Source organism: Equus przewalskii, chromosome 18 (assembly GCF_037783145.1).
Source record: "Equus przewalskii isolate Varuska chromosome 18, EquPr2, whole genome shotgun sequence".
In the NCBI taxonomy this organism is placed as follows: domain Eukaryota; kingdom Metazoa; phylum Chordata; class Mammalia; order Perissodactyla; family Equidae; genus Equus; species Equus przewalskii.
In genome coordinates, this window is record NC_091848.1 from 55,702,361 (window position 1) to 55,720,293 (window position 17,933).

At 41.1% G+C, this 17,933-nt stretch overlaps 2 protein-coding genes across 10 annotated transcripts in view; one reads left to right on the forward strand and one right to left on the reverse strand.

Annotated features, from left to right (window-relative positions):
- Positions 1-4,232: 4,232 nt before the first annotated feature.
- LOC103564786 (putative protein ARB2BP) lies at positions 4,233-12,572 on the reverse strand. 3 transcript variants are annotated; one of them, XM_008540707.2, is made up of 2 exons: positions 12,077-12,572; positions 4,233-5,703 (listed from the first exon to the last, which is right to left on the reverse strand). In XM_008540707.2, exons 1-2 carry the CDS (start codon positions 12,164-12,166, stop codon positions 4,609-4,611), a joined length of 1,185 nt encoding a protein of 394 aa, XP_008538929.1. In that variant the 5' UTR covers positions 12,167-12,572; the 3' UTR covers positions 4,233-4,608. The 3 variants fall into 3 exon arrangements, with proteins under 3 accessions (XP_008538929.1, XP_070438116.1, XP_008538930.1); XM_070582015.1 differs by having other exon boundaries at positions 12,125-12,518; XM_008540708.2 differs by lacking the exon at positions 12,077-12,572 and adding an exon at positions 9,264-9,450.
- Positions 12,573-12,611: 39 nt separating this feature from the next.
- Positions 12,612-17,933, forward strand: part of SENP7 (SUMO specific peptidase 7) — a 141,945-nt gene continuing 136,623 nt past the window's right edge. For 5 of the 7 annotated variants that reach the window (XM_070582010.1, XM_070582011.1, XM_070582012.1 and 2 more), the window contains exon 1: positions 13,419-13,622. In XM_070582010.1, coding sequence (XP_070438111.1) covers positions 13,583-13,622 — 40 coding nt within the window. In that variant the 5' untranslated portion in view covers positions 13,419-13,582. Of the gene's footprint in view, positions 13,623-17,933 lie in introns of all 7 variants that reach the window. The other 2 variants (XM_070582009.1, XM_070582008.1) reach the window with 2 other exon arrangements.

The following is a 17,933-nucleotide window of genomic DNA, read 5'->3' on the forward strand; positions in this document are numbered from 1 at the left end:
TAAATACACAGAGCTGTTTATAAAATAAGAAAAAATTTAAAACAACATGATACACATGCTCCCAGAGTAAAGATAATCTTGTAACAAACAACTGAGTTGAACCGCTTTACCTTTAGTTTCACTTGGCATCATTTCTGATGTGGTGATTTAAAATAGGTCCCCAAATTCTCTGACACTCTTTTCAAGAGGGGGAGCCTAATTCCCCTTCCCTTGACCTTAGCTTTGCAGGTCAATTCTAACAAATGGAGAGAAAGTGGACCAGTACGCAACTTCAGAGAGCAGGTCACAAAAGACAGCACCGTGTCCTGCTTCCTCCTTCACTTCAATGAGTCACCCTGGAGGAAGCTAGTGGCCATGTCAAGAGGACTCAAGTGACAAACACTCTCTTCTTGACCAAACTTTAGTTAGGCTCCTCTGAGCCCTCATCTGCACTAGTCTTTGACCCTTCTGTGTCTACCCTACTTGTTGTCCAATCTGAGTAGCTTAGTCTTAGCAAGAATCCTGCTAAGTCATCTCCTAGCCCTTGATATCTGAACAATTTCCTCATTCCCCACCCTTGATGTCTAAGCCCTTGGCCTGCCTTTAGCAAGAACCCCCCTACCCTTGATGTCTCCTCGTAGAGATTTTCCATCCACTGAGCCCCTCACTCTGCTCCTTGGCTATAAATTTCCAGCTGTCTTTGCTGTCTTTGGAGCTGAGTCCAATCTCTCTTCCCCATTGCAATATCCCTAATTGCAATACTGTTGAATAAACTCTTCCGTATCATTTTAACAAGTGACGGAATAATTTTTTCTTTAATGGCAGCAGCATCTGGAAGAGGTCCATATGGTGAGGAACTAAGGCTTCCTGTCAACAGTCAGCCAAGCTTCAAATCACCGCAGCTCCAGACAGTCTTGAATACTCTCCCAAGAGATGCTGAGTCAGAATTGCCCAACTAAGCTGCATCTGAATTCCTCACCAACAGAAACTGGGACGTAATAAATGTCTCTTGTTTTAAGCCACCAAGTTTTTGGGGGTAATCTATTACGTAGCAATAGGTAACTAATACGTCCAACTACCAGATTGAATAGTAATTTAGGGGTTATGAGTAACACCCACTTTCAGTTAATTAAGTGCAAGATAGGATAGCTTTTATGGTGACACCTTAATTTTGTACTTTCTTGGTGCTTTGCACATTAAGTTCATTAAATACACTCTCGATAGGCTGTCAGTGTTGGAAGGGACTTCAAAGCTCACCTCATTTACAAATCGGAAATGAAGGCTGGGAGAGATGAACCGATTTATCCAAGGCTAAGCTTCATTTAAAATCTGAATATCCTGATTTTCAATTCAGGGCTTTTTTTTTTTTTTCTCATTATGACTCTCAAGACATGGTGCAGAAAGAAGAGAAATTTGAAATATTCTTTTGCTGATAAGGAATTGTCTTAGTCTGTTCAGGCTGCTATAACAGAATATCATAGACTGGAAGGCTTCGAACAACAAACGTGTATTTCTCCCAGTCCTAAAAGCTGGCAAGTCCACAAACAAGGCACTGGCAGCTTTGGTGTCCAGTGAAGGCCTGCTTCCCAGTTCATAGATGGCTGTCTTCTCATTGTGTCCTAACATAGCGGAAAGGAGTTCTCTGTGGTCTCTTTCATAAGAGCGCTAATCCCATTCACAAGGGCTCCACCCTCATGACCTAATCACCTCTTAAAGCCCCACCTCCAAATACTATCATATTGGGGATTAAGATTTCAACATGTGAATTTCCAGGGGAAACAAACATTCAGTCTATAACTGGCATTATAGTACATGCTGGGTTAAAAAAAGTAGACACTAGGAATAGCTATGTACAGAAAAATCTATGTATCCTAGTAGATATGGCTGAGAGTCAATTTTTCTGTGTTCTTTTTTTTGAGGAAGATTAGCCCTGAGCACTACTACCAATCCTCCTCTTTTTGCTGAGGAAGACTGGCCCTGAGCTAACATCCGTGCCCATCTTCCTCTACTTTCTACGTGGGACGCCTGCCACAGCATGGCTTGCCAAGCGGCGCAATGTCCTCACCTAGGATCCAAACCGGCAGACACCGGGCCGCCGAAGCAGAACGTGCGCACTTAACCGCTGTGCCACTAGGCTGGCCACCAGCAGTTGTATATTCTAGTTGTGGTCCTTCTGGTTGTGCTATATGGTTCAGCCTCAGCATGGCCTGGTGAGCGGTGCCATGTCCGCGCCCAGGATCCGAACTGGTGAAAACCAGGGCCACTGAAGTGGAGTGCGTGAACTTAACCACTTGGCCCCGCCAGCCCTGCCAAATTTTGTTCATTAAAGGTATTAAGTACTTCTCAGACTACTGCCAAAATTAATTTGGTCTCCCTGCTTCCAAGTTTGTCCTATTTCTAATCTATTCTCCAAACTGCAATCAGGATGTTCTTTAAAAAATATAAGTCTGATAATATTCTCCTGTTTAAAATCATCCAATGGCTTCCATTGTCATTAGAATAAAGTCAAAAATCTTACCCATGGACAGTGCAGTCTTTTGTAAACTGAGTCTGCTTATGTCTCTAACTTAACTTATCAGCTGCTGAGGAAACCTCTGTCCTTAACCAAACCTGGGTGGGGCTCCTCCGAGCCCTCCTCCCAACGGGAGCCTTCCAGTACTGGGTCCTGTGCTTAGTCTACTTAGCCCAGTTTTAGCAAGAATTCTGCTAAGTCTGTTTAGTGAAAATCTCCCACCCTTGGTATCTAATCCTCTATATTTGATGAAATTCCTTATCCTCCCCTCTCAATATTTTATCACGCCAGCCTGCCTTCAGCAAGAATCCTGTTGAGTTGGTCTATTAAGAATCTCCATTACCCTGATGTTGCCACTTAGTAATTTTCCGTTCACTGACCCTGTTCCTTGGCTATAACCCACCCCCCCACTCGTCTTTGTTATATTTGAAGTTGAGCCTGATCTCTCTCCCCTACTGCAAAACCCCCATTGCAATAATCCCTCTTGAATAAAGTCTTCCTTACTATCTTTAACAAATGTCATGAATAATGTTTTTTTTTTTTAAAGATTGGCACCTGCGTTAACATCTGTTGCCAATCTTCTTTTTTTTTTTTTCCTTTTCCCTAAAGCCCCCTGGTAGATAGTTGTATATTCTAGTTGTGAGTGTCTCTGGTTGTGCTATGTGGGACGCTGCCTCAGCATGGCCTGACAAGTGGTGCCATATCTGCAGCCAGGATCTGGACCAGTGAAACCCAGGGCCGCCAAAGCAGAGCATGTCAACTTAACCACTTGGCCACAGGACTGGCAACCTAATGTTTTCTTTAATACTACTCCCCCATAATCTTTTAGCTCAAGCTGAAGTGGACTCCTTTCTCCTGCCTCAGGACCTTTGTATATGCTGTTCCTTTGCCTATGACTTTGTTTTCTCAGATAACTACTATTGTTCTTCAAACTAAGCATCCTTTTCTCAGGGAAGTATTCCCTGAACCCCAAGGCTGGTTAGCTATCATGTTAGATGTTCCATTGCACCTGTGGAGGCCTGGAATTGGCCACCCAAGATATGCCTCTTTGGCATGATGATTATTTAGGGCTGATTACTTTGCAGACAGGAAAGCAACTGAAAAGTAGAATTTACTTACGCTTTTGTTAAGAGATGTTTACATTTGTAAGGGAAATCTCCATCTGTAAAGACGCCTCCCTCTCTGTACCAGCAAGAAGAGGGGGATGACTTTATCTCTGAAACTCTTAATCAATGCTGAAGGCAAGGACTTAAATCTGCATAATAATCTTATTCCTGTTTCTGGTAACCTCCCGTAACTGACTCCCCCCAACCCCAACATCCTCCTTTGTCTTTAGCTGAATATGATATTTAAGGCGGGGGCTTCAGCCATTTTGGCGAGTTGCTCAGCTTGCCTAAGCCTCTCCCATGTATACATGTTATAAAGCTTTGTTTAATTTTCTCCTGCTATTCTGCCTCATGTGAATTTAATTCGTTCTCCGGCCAGAAGAACCCAGAGAGGGTAGAGGAAATGTCTTCCTCCCTTACACACCCTTTATTTCTTAACTCTTTTCACACTTGCAATGTGTTGTTTATCGTGAATTCTGCAAAGACAAAGGCTATGTTGGCCTTGTTTGCCAGCGTCCCCAACACCTAGTATTGACTGGCACATAAAGGACACTCAAATATTTACTGAAAGTATGAGTAAACACACACACACAAGATCAACCTATTAAAACAAAAGAACACAAACATACAAAGAATGGAGTTTGCTCATGATATTTATATGTTCACTTGGAATTTTAATATGGCATTAATAACATAAAAATCAAAGGCAATATTTAATCTGTATTAGTTGCAGCTTTGGTGTCATTCTACTAAACCATAAAAATGTAGCTTTTCAAAAGAGAGATCCTCTAACTTGACTAATACTGTGAAATATTAACGATGGTACTGACTGATTTCCTGCTTTGTCAAGAGGCTACAAAGGAGAACATATTCATTTTTTTAGAAAAGTAACAAATCAAGCCTTAAACCAGAACATACACTGTATATGAGCTGTAAGTGTTCTTTTTCTTCTACCATCTACGTTAGCAAAGTTTCAGTGGACAAAAAAATCTTAGATGACCAAAAAGTAAATTAAGCACTTTGCTTTCTTTTTGTGGAGCTTCTAGTTTCTATTGGCACTTGAGAGAAAGTAATAGTCGTTTTGGCTTTCAAAGCTTTTTTAAAGTATTTAAAAATTGACTGAAGGCTAGAGGAAGGGGCTAAGCTGTGTTTTTCTGTACCGGCAGAAACCACAGGAAACTCCTTTTTCAAAACAGTAGCTGCAAGTTTATCCAAAGGCTTAGGGCTTGTCACCCATTCACGGCAGTGGTGCTTTATCCATGCTAATAACTGTCCATCACTTCCCAGCTGGTGTCCCACGTGGTGGTCCGAGTCAATAAGGGCAACAGCATATACTTTGCTCATCACTTCCCACTTTCTACGAACAAGCAAGTCCATAAAAACCAAGCCTCCATAACCATGCACGATGAAGGCAACATCCTTGCCTTCAGTCCTCGAAATGAAGTGATCCCACACGTAAGCCACGTGTTCTTCAGGAGTGTGGCTGCATCTTTTTGGAAGGCCTTGGAGAGGGTGCTGGAAAGATAAGAAGCTCTCCGCCTGAGCCATTTTTAGGGAGGGAGACTCAATGCTTTGTTTTAAAAGGCCTTTCCACTCTTTTTCCATCTTTAGGTCCACAAAATTGTCATTGGGGTTTAGCACAATTACATCATAATGTGCCTGCAATGCCATTTGAATACACGGGATCTGACTTCCGTGGTGGAGACCATGATGTATTATCGCCTGCTGACTCCATTGACCAGCTCGAAAGACCCCTTGGTCTTGAAGAAGGACGAGAACAACAGAATGATGATTTGTTAATGCTCCCTCACTCATGAAAAAGAAGCTTCTTGGTTCCTTATCAACCTCTTGTGGGATATACACCTTTTGTAATTTGCACAGTTTCTCCAAAAGCTCATAAATGTATTGTTCAAGCAAACGGCCGAGGGCCTGGTAGCGCTTGCTATTCCTCTCAAGGACATTTTCATAATAGTTAAAGACAAAAGGGCTTTGTGTCTCAGTGTGTCTCAATTCAGCTTTCTCATTGAAGTCATATTTAAATTCTTCCAGCAAGTCAGATTGTTCAATGAATTTTTGGAAGCTCAGCTCCTGAGTCACTGGTAGCCACTGAAAGTAAAAAGCAATTACGTATCAGCACTAGAAAAAATAAAATAAAATCTTTGGTTTGCTAAATTCTTTCTTTGGCAAATCATCCTAAATTAAGCACTTCATGGAGACATTAATCTTTTAACCTAAAGACTTTAACTGAAAATAATTGTGAGTGATGAAAAGTAGTGAGGGATTGAATATACTAAGCAACAACAGCCAGACTATATATGAAAATAAAACTTTGACCCACAACCTGCAGCAACTTGCCCAGGAAGTGAACCCCTTATCTACGATAACCAGCCCAGGAAGGCAGGCTGCTTTCTGAGAAAAGGAACTGTGTTTAATTAAGTGCTTGTCTTCAGTACTTACAACAGTGTCTGGCACATATTATATAAATATTTTTTGAATAAGTGTAAAACAAGGATAACATAATTTACTTAACAAGGTTATTGTGAGAATTAAATTAATGTAGGTAAAAACTCTTACAGGGTGTCTCACACATGGAAGGTTTTGTGAAATTAGATAGGATGATCTTCCATTCTGAGAAATGTGAAATAAAAAAATATTTATATCTCTTGTCCAGCCTTGCTTATTCACTCAACATTGTGATGTTTATCCACATCAGTAAATGTAGTTCTAGGTCATTCATTTTCTCGGTTTGGAGTGTTCCATTGCTTGACTATGCCATAGTTTGTTTAACCATTTTCCTGTTGTAGAATATTTAGGTTGCTCCGATTTTCCATTATGATAAACAAAGCTGCAAAGAATATTGTTATAGCTAATTTTTGTGCACATATCAAGAGTTTCCCTAGGTAATACACCTAGAAGTGGGAAGTAATTAAACGGTTAAACAAAGGTCACACCAGCTCCTTCCATTTACCCAGATATTGCCAAATTGCTCTCTAAAAAGGAGGGTCTATTACATATTTTGGCATGGATGAGGAGGTTTGCACAGAAAAGCAGTAATCTCTCCGATCTAAAAATACTTTGTTTATTCAGGTGCTGTGGTGAAAACTGCCCTTTTCTGCACTAAAATGGAGATACAGAATATTTAAAACTCAAAGAACTAAACAAAAGAACGTTGCTAGCTATTTAACTTTTCTTTCAATCAGAGAGTAAACAAAATCAGTATTTTCTAATAGCACACATTATACAGCATTCAATTACCCTTTTTCACCTTTAAGAGGTTGTGTACCTATTTTGAGAGACAATTCTTTGGCCAAAAGAATGCGAGTTTGTAAACTGGAAAACCAAAATGGCACAAAGATGTATGAAGGACAGGTGGAGGTGAACAGGAGCAAGGTGATGAGTATCTTGTAGAATGAAAAGGTAGACAATTCTTTAGAATTTAGTATGCACATTTTGCTTGGCTAATATACTCCAACCTGTAACTCTCCCTTGAATTCATATCCAACTGTCTACTTGATGTATTTACTTGGAAGTGACATAGCCAAATCAAACTTAACATGTCCAAAACACCCTCTTCAATCTACTCTCCCTCCAGTCTTTCCTATCTTAGTAAATGGCAACTCCATTCTTTCAGTTGCTCATGCCACAAACTTCCCTTCCCTCTTTCACAGTGCACAATCAATCAGAAAACCTCTGAGCTCTGCTATTTGAAATATATCTGTAATCTAATCACTTATCATCCCTCCACCTCTAGCACCCTAGTCCAAGTCGCCATCAACTCTCGTCTTCATTATTAGGTTTCCTATCTAATCTCTTTGCATAAGCTCTTATGTCCCTGCAGTGTTTTCCACATAACAGCTGCAACTGAACTCAAGGGGTCCATCTGTCAGTGAGTTCGGAGCCAAAAAGCACAACCAAGGCAGAAGTAGAAGAAAGGTCTGTTACTTGCACAAGCCATGGAGAGCACTGGGGCTATCTCCCAAAGCAGCGTCTCTGAACACGATGCCAGTAGGGACTTTACACTGCCAATAGCAGAAGACCATGGTTGATTTGTATACTATGTTCTCCCATGGCACATGCATGGCACGTATACATACTATTACATACATCATATGATGTGAAAATGGCAGCTTGGTCTCTCTCAGAGGGGGAGAACTTAAAATGTTGATTAGATTACGATGGGAACAGTTCACCTCAGTTCATTTTAGAGCAGTTTGAGGCAGCTAGCACTGGCTTCAGCTAGCTTGCTTGTGGGAAGCTTCTGTGGTTAGGTTCTTCCTGAAACTTTCTGTCTGCAAAACACTCAACAGGTAATGTTAGTTTTTCTACAAGATCCTCAGTACCCCTTTCTTTGCCTAACTTCCTGATTACACAGCTAGAATGATTTTCTCAAAATTGGAAAAAATTGGATGTCATACCCCTGTTCAAAATTCTGTGGTCTCCCCTCTCACTTAGAATAAAAACCTGTCTTTCTTTCTCTCTCTCTCTCTCTTTCTTTTCTTTTCAACTCTTATTACCAACTGATATACACTGGCTTATTGTCTTTTTCCCCCTATTAGAATGTAAGTTCCATGAGAACAGGGACAAGGACTTTGTTTTTTGCACTACTGTATCTCTAGTTCTTGGAATAGTGCCTAGTGAATAGTGGGCACTTAAATATTGTTATTAGAATTTTACAATTTTTGCTAAGGGCAGAAGGAGGCAAAGAGCAAAAGTCTTCTAGCTGTATACACAGGAGAAAGATGCACACAAAGATTTGAAAAATTATAGAGGCTTCTTCTATAATTCTAAAGCTAATGACCGTTGATTTATGAATTATTCTTAGAGAATATCCTATGCATCTATATATGTTTTCTCTTTTGCAAATAAAGATGGTCCATTAAAATAAAGAAGGGGAGGGCCAGCCTGGCAGCACAGCGGTTAAGCTTCCACTTTGGCGGCCCGGGGTTTGCCAGTTCAGATCCTAGGTGCTGACCTATGCTCCCCTTGTCAAGCCACCGCTGTGGCAGGCGTCCCACATATAAAGCAGAGGAATATGGGCACAGATGTTGGCTCAGGGCCAGTCTTCCCTAGCAAAAAGAGGAGGATTGGGGGCAGATGTTAACTCAGGGCTAATCTTCCTAAAATAATAATAATACTAAAAATAAAATAAAGAAGGAGAGAAACTGTTTTATATGGTTAGTTTTCTAAAGAATGGGTTAGAATAAGATAGCTTAGCTTCAAGAATAAGACTGTCAGAGCTCCAAGGGATGTTGTTGATATTCTTAGCTAATATGTTTACTGTATACAGAAGTGAGGCTTTCAAAGGTAAAGCGACATGCCCAAAATAACTCAGGCAGCTCTAGGAGCGTGAGAGAAGATTCACTTTTACCAGAGATCTTAAAAATGCATACTATTTGACTGCTTATTTCATTCATTCACCAAAAATTTAGTGAGGGTATTTGTTAGACACTTAGTTTCCCATATTAAGTAGTCTAGTCATTTCGCATTGAATGAAATTAAATAAAAAGGAGAATAGTATGTAATCATTCATTAGAATTTCAAACTAGATCCTTCTAGTAACCTGGATTACGTGGTGATACACTTGTTATGTTTGGCTCTAGGTGTGGCTACTATTATTTTTAATGAATTATTTTTAAAAAATTGTGGTAAAATATACCAACACTTACCAGTTGAACCATTTTTGGGGGTGCAGTTCAGCAGCATTAAATACATTCACGTCGTTGTGCAACCATTACTGCCATTCATCCATAGAACATTTTTCATCTTGCAAAACTGTACCTTTGTACCCCTTAAGCAATAACTCTTCATCTTCCCGTCCCCCCTGCCCCTGGCAAACCAGTCCATACTCCGTCTCTATGAATTTGACAAGAAACAGTGGCTGGGGCAATAGAATCATGGATGCAAATAATTTTAATTAGCTTATTTGAGTTTTAAGGAACTCCTTTTCCCTCAAGGATCATAAAGCGGTTATATTTAACAATATTTTACATTCTTCACAGATGATTAGTAAGCTTTTATGAAAATACAGTTTTACAACCTAAGAAGTTAGGGGCTAACCCCTGGTTACAGTAAAATTCTATTACAGTAATTACAGTCCTTTGGTATATTTGAGAAAGAGGTCCTTTTGAATATCCTATGCCATGAAGAAGCACAGAATGAAAGATGCTTCACTCAGAAAATTTAAAAATATCTAAAGAAATTTTTCTTTACAATGAACATGTTTTTATTTATTTATTTAGAAAAACAAAACAAAACAAACCCCTGGAAAACATATTTTAAGAAAAGAGTACACAACTAGAAGGACCCACAACTAAAACATATAACTATGTACTGGGGGATTTTTGGAGAAAAAGCAGAAAAAAAAAAAAAGACTGGCAACACTCGTTAGCTCAGGTGCCAATCTTTTGGAAAAAAAAAAAGAAAGGAGTTACTGTTTTGGTGCAAAAGTAGGAGTATTTTTATTTTTCCAACATGAATGCAATTATGAGCTTTTCTTTTTAGAAAAATAATTATGCCTGCATACAATTCCATTTAGTAAATTGTAGAAAATAGTAGAAAGTGATAAAGCTTATGAAATGATATACGTAGGGGCCAGCCCAGTGGCATAGTGGTTAAGTTCCCACACTCTGCTTTGGCGGCCCTGGTTTTTGTGTTTGGATCCTGCAGGGACCTATGCCACTCATCAAGCCATGCAGTGGCAGCGACCCACACACAAAATAGAGGGGGACTGGCACAGAAGTTGGCTCGGGGCCAGCCTTCCTCACCCCTGCCTCCTCAAAAAAGAAAAAAAGAAATTATATATGTAAAAGTTTCAAAAAAGAGCAAACTAAATAGGATCCCTTCCCTTTGCCTGCCTCTCCCTAGGAAAGACTAAAGCTGAATTTAATCCACTTGAGGCAAAGGCACATAGAAAATAAGATATTAGAGACTAATGAAAAGCATCAGCTATTTCAAAATCTTGGGTTTCCCAAATTTGAGTATGCAATAGAATCTCCTAGGAATGCAGGTTTTCATAACTTCTGAGAACAGGCTATTTCATTATAGAGCAATCACAATTGCTGATTGTCTTAAAAAGGAAGATACTTTTAAAACCAAACAACCTATACCTGTCTTTTTATGAATCCCATGTTACTTTATATGTGGCTCTTCACGTAAGAAGTCCTGGTATTTTAAAGACAAGAATCAACTACTAAGGAAGGCGAGGTGAAGAGCAACATGACACAGTGCTCCAAATATCTGTGCAAGATCTAGGCTTTCCTGGAGCCCATGGTAAGCAATTCCAGATTGTTCATTTTAATTTTTAAAACAGTTCAGGAAGTGAAGATGTCCCCAGTGCCCATCCAAACCTATATACATTCATACTGTACTTAAAATTAATTCACTTGTGATGAGAAAGGGCCTTTTGTAGATTCATTCAGCTCTCTTCGAAGAAATAGTTAATCCAGGGGTAAAACAAAGGGTTGATCAATTTCACACTGCCACTATGTCTTGAAACTATGAAGACCATATCCACTGCTTAAAACAAAATACAATAAATACCTAATTTAAACACTTCATACCTACTTTTAACATTTAATAAAGAACCATACCCATTAAAATCAAACCAGTCCATCCTCTCCTCTTCTTATAAAATACTAGGTTGATGAATTTCTAATCTTAAATGATTTTAATTTAAAAGGCTCTATACCCTGTGAGCTAAATGTACATAAAAGAAATGACATTATTCCCAAACAAACCAAGAAAGTCATTCACTTGTTTTTGGTCTTTCTTATTTTTTAAGTAAGGAAGCTTTCACCTAAACATCATAAAACACTATAAAAGAAAAGATCATTTAATTAGTCTTTCATAAAAGGCAAAGTGAAGTTGTTAAATGACTGCCTCAAAAGTAGAAACTGGGGCCGGCCCTGTGGCTGAGTGGGTGAGTTCGAGGCTCTGCTCCGGCGGCCCAGGGTTTCCCAGGTTCGGATCCTGAGCACCGACACGGCCCCGCTCATCAGGCCACGCTGAGGCGGCGTTCCGCATGCCACAACTGGAAGGACCCACAACTGAAAAATACACAACTATGTATCGGGGGGCTTTGGGGAGAAGAAGGAAACATAAAAGCTTTAAAAAAAACTCCAAAAAACCCAAAACAAAACAAAGCAAAAAGTAGAAACTGAACTTCTTTAGTCCTTTAGTTTGCAATACAGTCAACCATGTACTAGAGACTGTAAAAGCTAAAACAACAAAAATACTGGTTAAAAAAAGCAAATTTGAAATTCTTGAGCTTAAAGGTCATTTATCTTCAAATACGTTATTCAAAACAAGCTCCAATTCGAAGAAACAAACTGGCTCACTAAGTCTTTATTTGCAGAAATGCTATATTTGGTTCAATGACAAGTTTAAATGATACATTCGTAAGCTGAATAATTTGATTAACTTCTTATAATTTCATTACTCATAAATTAACTTCTTACTGCTAAGCTTTAAAACCACTTACTTTGACAGAAGCTGCCAGTTCGGGCGGAAATCGATTAGGCCTACTTACGCTCTCCTTTTTCACGTTCCCATCTGTCAGCTCAACTTCCATCTTTTGCAGTCAATTTGTTTCCTATAATATCGGCTAACGAATTAAGCCTGTTTGACTCTTGAGTTAGTTAAATCATTCAATTAAAAAAGTTGATTTTCGAAGAAACTTAAAATTCAGATATTTTCCAGTAAGCAGCGTTTCTATTTGTTAAACAGAAATAAACCAGGGCCTCTAAACGAAACCCTTGCAGTGCATTTCAATCTCAGCAAGCCCTGAAGTATTCCAGCCGATTCTGCCCTGAAAGCCACACCCCCAGCCCCATAGGGCCCCCACCTGGAGCTTTCCCCCTACCCCAGCACCCGCCTCTCAGCAGTAATTAAGACGCACGGCTCAAGAAGTCCGAGACCGGGCTTTGGCGGTGAGGCGGGCAGGTCCCTTTATTGGCCCTGGTGAAAGGGGGCGGCGCGCAGGTTCAGCTCGAGCATCCTCCCTTCCAGTTTGGAACACTCCAGTATCATCTCGCCTTGACAAGAGCGCTCTGCTGAATTTTGTTAAACTTATTGTGATTAAAGCTGACACCGTAAAAAAATTTATTCCGATATGTCTACTGTGGCTAATGAAACAGGACAATTTTCTGGACCAATGGGCCCTTTGAAAGGACTAAAAAATAATCAGTCTAAAAGTACCAGACGTTGAATTCACTGAGGACAGGACTGATCCCTCAAGAATTGCAATATAAGTGAGTCGGACGAATTCCAGCTACAGCCACCCACTTTCTCTCACCATTTCAGCATTTCATGTTTTACAAAATTGAGGTCCAGCTTTTTTTCTTTTTTTCCCCAGGTCTTTAAAAATGTCGAGTTTGAACTTGAAAAAGAGATCCTCTATTAGAATGACATTTTTTCCTCAGCTGACCTAATTTATTTCCACTCCAACTGCCTCCACCTATAGCTAGGCTACTGGGTGATTTTTCCGTCTGAAAATCTTGTTTCTGAGTTTGAGGAAGCTCCTCGAGGATAAACACATAGGCGAGACCGTGCGGAAAATAATACTGCAACAGGAGTAACGTTTTATTCTATTCCCGGGGCCGCCCGGCAGGACACAGTAAACTGGAGGAACTCCTCGTTTCCCTTCTTTAATTTTTAGTCAACCGTGTCTTCAAAGCCCACAAAGCCCTTGACGACCTGGGGTGTAACCTCGCCCCAGCCCCACGCTCCCAGGCGGGCAGAGCTGACGAGAAACGCGCACTGAGCACACTCCCGGAGGGGTACCCGCTGACAACAGCGGTCCCAGGAACTGACTTCCGGGCGGAGGTGGGCGGGGCGCCGACTTCCGGTCGGAGGGCCGGCGCCGCTTTTGCGCAAGCGCGGGTCCCACTTTCCTGGCTCTTTTCTTTCCCCTCCCCCTCCGGCCCCCGCCTGAGGGGTCTTGAGGTGACAGCGACGGCAACTGCGAGTCCAGCAGGAGGAGGAGAAGATGGACAAGGGGAATGCCGGGCGCCGGCGCTCTTCATCCGGTGAGGAAGGGGCGGAGGAAGGCTGCGCGTATTGTCGCTTGTCTGGGGCGGACGGGAGGCGGGCGGCGGGGGCTGGGCCCGGGCGGCGGGGGCTCGGCGGGGGCTCGGGCGCGGAGGGCGGAGGGCGCGCACAATGGAAGCCTCCGGGTCGCCGCCCCTGCGAGCCGGTGCCGGGCCCGAGCTGTCATCGGAGCCTCGGCGCTCTGCGCTCAGCAGCCTCCATCCCTCCCTCCTGCCGCGATCGCCCTGCGGGAGGCTCCTCGGCCCAGCGATGCCCCCGCTGGCTGCGCCCTCCTGCCACGCCCTCCTCGTCTGCCCCCGACGTTGCCGGTGCTTTTCCAGCTTCCCGGCGCCCGACCCCGCGTTCCTCGGTCCCCTTGGTTCTCTCCGGGCCGGGAGAAGCGGCTGCCGAGAACGGGAGGCGGGGCTTGCTAATTGACACTTCGCTCCGCTGACGGATGCTGCCCCTCGGCTCCTTCCTCCGAGCGGGCCCCCTGAGCAACCGTGTTCTTTTCCAGCCCCCTCCTGCTTCTTCCAAAAGCGATCGGAAAGTCGAACAAAGGATTTGAAGCCGTGCTTTCGTTGTGTTTTTATTCTCAGCATGTTTTTGTTTTGACATTGCTTTACAGTTTGATTGACCGCCTTCGGTTTCGGGTACTACGTCTTGGAAACACTTAAGACAGGCGGTGAAGCTCCTCCCATCAATAAGTTTCTGTTAAAGATCTCAGCCCTTAAGGGTACCCCAGGTCCTTGCGCTGAGTGCTGTGGACGTAGCAGCGGAGGAGAGGACTCTCCTTAATAAGCTCACCATCTCCTACACAAACTAACGCCCATTAGTTATTTCGTTTTCTCATTTTTCATTGTACCGTTTATTTTTGCAGACACAGTGTTAACAATTCCAAATTTATTTAGGCGTGCCCTGGAGCAGTGCATCTCAAACTTTTTTCGGCCTTATCCATAAAGGAGAGTGAACACGGATCTCCGGGACATTGCCTGAAGCCGTTGAAAGCGTGAAATTCCTTTTCCTAAGCGGCCAGTGTTATCCTTTGTGTGTGTGTCTATTTTCTAGCGATAGTCTTTGCCTTTGAAAGTATGTGAATGTACTCTCTCTCTCTATCCACACGTATGTATGGATACGCCTCCAGTAGATCACTGTTTGTTTTAATATGCCTATTTTCTCCCCTAAAACCTTCAAGTAAAATCGAGACATTAGGAAAATGCACAATGTTTATCTGGTGTCATTTGTGTGCTTTTTGACACAGAACTTTAGGGGTAATCATACTTCAGTTTAAGATGCACAGCTTTTTTCAATAAATGCATTTCATCTTGGTTTAATACGTTTTTTGTGGGGAGGAAGGGCAAAATATTAGCCTTGTTCTTCAGCAAGTCCCATCCCTTTTACCTGGTTACACTTAGACTTATTTATTACAGTTAATTTGATGCAAGTAGTTGTGGGAAGTAAATTTTGAGAATAAAACTTAATCCTTAAAAGACAGTGATGTTTCTGTTAGTTATCCCTCTGGAGAGGATTTTTTTTTTCTGATGACTTCCCTTTCAGAGCTGTCCTTTTTGAAAAGTAATTGTTAATGTATAATAAAAACTGCTCTCACATCTAGTAATACCCAGCTGTACTCAGTATTTATCTGGTTTTAAGAAATGAACATTGATTTTTAAGAATGAGTTTTTTAAATAGTGTATATTTAATTTTCTCACGTAAATTCTCAGAAATAAAACAAATGATCAGTTGCTGTTTGCAGGGGTTCTGGATTCTGTGTGACACGTAAATGCATGCAGTTGTCATTTTATTAGGGGTGGTTGCTACCTGGAACTCAAATGACTGGAAGTGACATTTGTGGTCATCGGAATTTCACAAGTACGCAAAGAAGGAATTTGATTAATGAACCAGGAAGAATTCTGAATTAGAGGTAGAAGGAAGGTGGATAGCAGTAGACAGAGAAAACAAGACAGGAAGTTTGGAAGTCTCTCCGTGAGGCTGCGCTGGGTTTCCCTACACTTTCTCCTGAACGAGGAGGAACTGTGAAGAGTTACAAGTGTATTGCTCAGAACTCTTTTATTTTCAAGTAGCAGAAACCCAATTCCAGCTGGTTTAAGCTAAACACAAAACAGGTATTTGTGGACTCACATAACTGATAACTGTAGGAGTGGGCTGGCTTCCCGACTGGCTGTGTTTGCTTTAGGCGCTGGTTCTCAAGGTCTGAGGACACCTGGGTTTGCTGAGACCCTTTTGTGTCTGAAGGGTCAAAACTATTTTCCTAATTTTAAGACATTCTTTGCCTTTTCCTCTTATTATCCCACGTGTCCAACAGAGTTTTCCACAGGCTATGTGATGGGTGCCACAACAAACTGAATGCAGAAGCAGATAGGGAAAATCAACTGTCTTTTCTTAAGCCAGACATTAAAGAGATTTACAAATCGGTAAAATAAGGGCATTCTTCTCTGTATTTTTTTTGAAAATATAGTTATCTTTCACAAAAATATTTTATGTTAACTTGCAACGTGTTTATTGTTTTTAAATGAATTAATAAATATTTTAAAATTAAAAGAAAAATTCTGTAAGTAGAAGAACCACAAAAACTCTGATTATCCTGCTTTCCTGGAATGCGGCCATGAATCAGGACTTAAGCACAAAATGCCTGTGAACAGTGAGAGGAGAAATGAGAAAGCCTGTATGCTAAAGTTCAGTCTTGAGAAGATTCTCAGGCCTTTCTTCAGAGTATAGTGAATCTATATTTTTAAATTATTTATATAACCCCAATAAGTATGAATATCGCATTTCCAAGTTCACAACATATTAAAAGCAGTAAATTAGATGGAGGTACAGATAAAAAATTTATTGGCACCGGGAACAGGTCAACTAACAGTTGAGTGAAATAATATTTAAATGCATGGATCATTCGAGGGGGAATGACTACTAGAAACATTTAACAACAACAAAATTATGACAGATAGATTACAGTCATAGAGCATAATTTTCAAATGAAGTTTTGAATTAAAACAGGAAAGTTCAAATAAATTTCAGGCTTTCAACTGGTTGCTTTAGGCAACATCCTTGGAGATCTCTGTTCACTCTCATTTGCAGTTAAGGATCCATGTGTTTTTTGAGTACTTAGGTACTAAGCAGTGTGCTAAGAATTTTACAAACTTTGATTCCTTCAAAAACCTAATGAGGTGGTTATCATTATTTCTGATTTACAGGTGAGGAAACTGGGATTTAGGAAGGGCAAGCAACTGTTAGCAATAGCAAGTGAGAAACAGAGCCAGAATCCAAAATCTGGGTCTTTCTGATTACAAAATTTAGAATTTTAACCTCTTTTACTGTCACAGGGTGTTAGTGAACCTTACTTGGAAAAAAGAGGGTTCTGTGGATAAATAAATGTGACAACTGTAGTAGTAAGAAAATTTTATTCGGCCCGCCAGGTGGCTAAGTTTGGCATGCTGTGTTTGGTGGCCTGGGTTAGGTTCCCAGAGGCAGACCTACACCACTCCTCTGCGGCCATGCTGTGGCAGTGACTCACATACAAAATAGAGGAGGATTGGCACAGATGTTACCTCAGGGTGAATCTTCCTCAGCAAAAGAAAAGAAAAAATTTTATTTATTGCAGGATTTTTCAGAGCCTTTGCTGTCCTGCTGTATGTTATGCCTCTCCAAGACAGTGACTGAGCTGGCAGTGTTTCTCACACTTGCTTGATTCTGAAACTCTTCCCTCCTCCCCAGCTTTCAACTTGAGGGTCTAGTGTCCCATGCTGATACAGCTTTCTTTTCTCGCTAGGCCCAGGAGATGCATATTTTGCATTGTACATGTAATGAATCATAATTGCCGTTCAAAACCAGAATCTACAATTAATAATGATAAAACTACATTATTTGCAGAGATGTTAGCTGAAGCCATTGGAATGAATGGAATTACCCATGGAAGGAGTGTTGAGTGAGAAAAGTCTTGAGTCACATACATTTGATTTCAAAGGAGGGAGGAAGAGATGTTGGTAAGCAGTTATATAGGCAGATTAGGAGTGGAATAGGTTTATGAAGCAAGGGAAGAGAGTGAAGGGCAATGTAAATCAGAGAGTTAAAGTAGTATGAGAGTGCTGGGTTTGGCAATTAGCAGGTCACAAGAGCCACATTTCAAGAGGCTAAACAAATGAGTGGCGGTGAGGAAACGGAAAATGAGATGTGAAAGAAGGGAGATTTCTAGAACAAGCTTGAGTAGGAAATTAGATAGAAAGGAAGTGTTTTGTTTTTTTTTTTAACACTATCAAAGACTTAAATCAGGTTGGTGGGGAGTACAAAAG

Bases quoted from the DNA above. Each gene is read 5' to 3' on its own strand.
- LOC103564786 (XM_008540707.2), bottom strand. From the start codon at position 12,166: ATGGAAGTTGAGCTGACAGATGGGAACGTGAAAAAGGAGAGCGTAAGT. The intron at 5,704-12,076 runs GTAAGTGGTTTT...TTTTACTTTCAG, and splicing joins AACTGGCAGCTTCTGTCAAA to TGGCTACCAGTGACTCAGGA.